Here is a 3,868-nt window from a genome sequence, read left to right on the forward strand (position 1 = left end):
TAGTAGAGACGGGGTTTCACCGTGTTAGCCAGGAGGGTCTCGATCTCCTGACCTTGTGATCCGCCAGTCTCGGCCTCCCAAAGTGCTGGGATTACAGGCTTGAGCCACTGCACCCGGCTGTGGATATATTTCTAAAACTAGCATTGTTGACTGAAAGTGTCAACACATGTTAGGGTGTTTGCTACCTAATGCCATATTTCCTTTTTAGGAAATTAGGCTACTTTGGATTTCCACCAAGACTGTATTCATGTACCCATTTTTCTCTTAACCTAACTTCATTGGTCTTTTTAATTCTTAACGGAGACCAAAACTCTGTAATTCAACATTCATTGTTGTGTAAATTAAACTTCTCCCATTCCTTTCAGAGGGAACACCTTACCTGGAATCTGGAATCAGTCTCTTCTCTGATGACCCTGAATCTGATCCTTCTGAAGACAGAGCCCTAGAGTCAGCTCATGTTGGCAGCATACCATCTTCAACCTCTGCATTGAAAGTACCCCAGTGGCAAGTTGCAAAATCTGCCCAGAGTCCAGCTGCTGCTCATAATACTAATACTGCTGAGTATAATGCAATGGAAGAAAGTGTGAGCAGGGAGAAGCCAAAATTGACAGCTTCAACAGAAAGGGTCAACAAAAGAATGTCCTTGGTGGTGTCTGGCCTGACCCCAGAAGAATTTGTGAGTGTATCCATACGTATCTCCCTAATGACTAAGACTTAACAACATTCTGGAAACAGTTTTATGTAGGTACTGGCAATTGATAACCTAGAGGAAGAAATCTAGGAAACAATCATAGTTCTGTGTAATTTAATTTCCATTACTAATTTCTGAAAATTTAGATCTAGATAAAGCTATAGTGTGGATTATTTTATATATATTTACTTGAGAAAATAATTATTAAATATTAGCAGAAAAGCTATACTTTGGGATGATATAGGACTTTTGAATTTGAATTTTCCTTTATATCTGTAAAAGCAAGTAGGTATACCTTTATTCCCCAGAAGGAGTCTTTTTTCCCCCTTGGCTCACATGGGTGAATTTACAAGCATATTTAACTAAATTCAGACTGGTTCCAAACGTACTGCCAGACAGTAGCATTTCTCTACTGTTTGTTTTTATCCTGGCTTGTAAGACAGTTACTCAATAGTCTGCCCTGCCACGTCTGCCCTGCAACACCCCTTGCTATTAGGATTTTGGCATCACCTTGGGTCCTTAATGCCAGGAATGGGAATTGCTTCACACTGTGGAAAAATACTCATTAAAATATTAAGACCAGTAAAACCTCATTTCTTTTTGGGCTATTTGTGGATTTCAGACATCCTGAGAAGTTTACCACCCCTGTAATTAATTGTCATTGTCATCACTTCATAATAAAAATAATTTGTGGCCGGGCACGGTGGCTCAAGCCTGTAATCCAAGCACTTTGGGAGGCTGAGGCGGTCAGATCGCCTGAGGTCGGGAGTTCAAGACCAGCCTGACCAACCTAGAGAAACCCCGTCTTTACTAAAAGTACAAAATTAGCTGGGCGTGGTGGCCCATGCCTGTACCCAGCTACTCGGGAGGCTGAGGCAGGAGAATCGCTTGAACCCAGGAGGCAGAGGTTGCGTTGAGCCAAGATTGCGCCATTGCACTCCAGCCTGGGCAACAAGAGCGAAACTCTGTCTCAAAATAATAATAATAATAATAATAATAATAATTGCGTGAATATTTCTTTAAAACTATGATGAGATAACATACCAGATTATCAAATGGATTCAGTAGTGGGTGTGCCATTTATTGCACACTGAGAGATGACCAAATCATTCTGAAATATCTTTCTTAATATATCCTTGCTAGGATTTTTCATCCTAACTTCTCCATAGGTAGTGACTTAGCATAACATCTCTGGCCAGATGTATCCCACTACTGAAAGGGCAAAGTAAGCTGTGGCTGCCCTGGTAGATATAAGTGCACAGTGCTGGCTGTAAATGTTTTCATCTCATAATCCCATGCCCAGACCAGCAATTTGCTCTGAAAGCTCTTACCTGTGTCTGTTTCAATGGCTCTTGATCATTTGCCTGCACATCCGGAATTCCTTACTTATTCATTGAAAATCAGCATTCTTGGGCCAGGCGCGGTGGCTCAAGCCTATAATCCCAGCACTTTCGGAGGCCGAGACGGGCGGATCAGGAGGTCATGAGATCGAGACCATCCTGGCTAACACAGTGAAACCCCGTTTCTACTAAAAAATACAAAAAACGGGCCGGGCGCGGTGGCTCAAGCCTGTAATCCCAGCACTTTGGGAGGCCGAGACGGGCGGATCACGAGGTCAGGAGATCGAGACTATCCTGGCTAAGATGGTGAAACCCCGTCTCTACTAAAAAAATACAAAAAACTAGCCGGGCGAGGTGGCGGGCGTCTGTAGTCCCAGCTACTCGGGAGGCTGAGGCAGGAGAATGGCGTAAACCCGGGAGGCGGAGCTTGCAGTGAGCTGAGATCCGGGCACTGCACTCCAGCCTGGGCGACAGAGCAAGACTCTGTCTCAGAAAAAAAAAAAAAAAATTAGCATTCTTTATCCCTTTGTTTTGCAAGTTCAGCTTTTTAAAGATGGCTAAAATGGTCTACTCTTTCTTGCCAAAGGCAATTCTGAGCTGCAGTTTAGACTACAACTGGCTTGGGTAGGTGTTGTCTTTAAATAAGCAAAGAGGAAAACTTTGAGCTCTATTCAGACTTGGTGAAGTGTGGTAAATTTATGATGAAAGCTACTGACTGTATTACACATGATTAATTCTGAAGCCCATGTTAAGATGATCTTTTCATCAGTTCAGCATTGCTCTTCTAACAGAACAGTTTCAAGGCTGGGATTTCAGCAATTAATCAGTTCAGAATTGCTAATGATCCTGGCAGAGGGTGGTGGCAAAAGGGGGAGGATGTCATTAGCTTCTCTAGCCTGCATTTTTTCAGCGCCCTGTGGCAGTGTGGAGTAAGGCAACATGAAAGAAAGATGGCCTGAGCTTCATGGCAGTATTGTACAGCACATAAATACTGGTGTGGGTGGCTGTGGCTATGGCTAGTAAATGATGGCCCTTGGTAAACAAAGTTATTTATCAGACAATACCTACCAGCTAGGTCAACTGTGCCCATAATGGATCTGGTTAATTTCTTTTGCTGCCTATTGATTTTTATTTGGTTGATAGATAATAGCTAGAGGACTCTAAATTTCTTTGGGGAAGAATATGAACCCCTTCTAAGCCTTCTCCTTACGAGAGAATTGATCGCTTTTGCACTGACTTTTAGTAACATCTTGATTTCAGTGTTTTGTAACTATCAGAGGGTTGAGTCTTGGTTTTAAGCCATATATGTCTGTAGCATAACTTTCTGTGTAGGGTAGTTATCTCTCAGCTTATAAAGTGTAGGCTGATAAGTTTATAGTACAGTAGAGTGTCACTATGCAAAGAAACTGTCTTAGGGAATCAAATGATATCGGCTATTAAAGCAAAATTAATATATATTTTTTCTTTTTACTTTTTTTTTTTTTTAAAGACATGAGATCTCACAGTATTGCCCAGGCTGGTCTTGGTCTCAGACTCTTGGGTTCAAGAGTCCCACCTTAGCTTTGCAAAGTGCTGGGTTATAGGCATGAGCCACCGTGTCTGGCCCAATGTATATTTTTTTAAGTTTTAAGTTTGTGGTACATAGTAGGTGTATATTATTATTTTGAATCCTTAGTTGTAATTCTATGTCTGCTGATGTGTACATAATTTTTATTAAACTATTTGAGACTTCAAGTTTTTTTTGTTTTTTTTTTGGGGGGGGTGGATAGAGTCTTGCACTCTTGCCCAGGCTGGAGTGCAGTGGTGCCTTCTCGGCTCACTGCAAGCTCCGCCTCCC

At 42.0% G+C, this 3,868-nt stretch overlaps 1 protein-coding gene across 1 annotated transcript in view; it reads left to right on the forward strand.

The window, feature by feature from the left end:
* Positions 1-3,868, forward strand: part of BRCA1 (breast cancer 1, early onset) — a 136,888-nt gene that overhangs the window by 102,208 nt on the left and 30,812 nt on the right. The window contains exon 14 of the mRNA XM_011929928.1: positions 361-676. Coding sequence (XP_011785318.1) covers positions 361-676 — 316 coding nt within the window. The remainder of the gene's footprint in view (positions 1-360; positions 677-3,868) is intronic.

The sequence above is a fragment of the Colobus angolensis genome, unplaced genomic scaffold, assembly GCF_000951035.1.
Source record: "Colobus angolensis palliatus isolate OR3802 unplaced genomic scaffold, Cang.pa_1.0 Scaffold83, whole genome shotgun sequence".
Taxonomy (NCBI): domain Eukaryota; kingdom Metazoa; phylum Chordata; class Mammalia; order Primates; family Cercopithecidae; genus Colobus; species Colobus angolensis.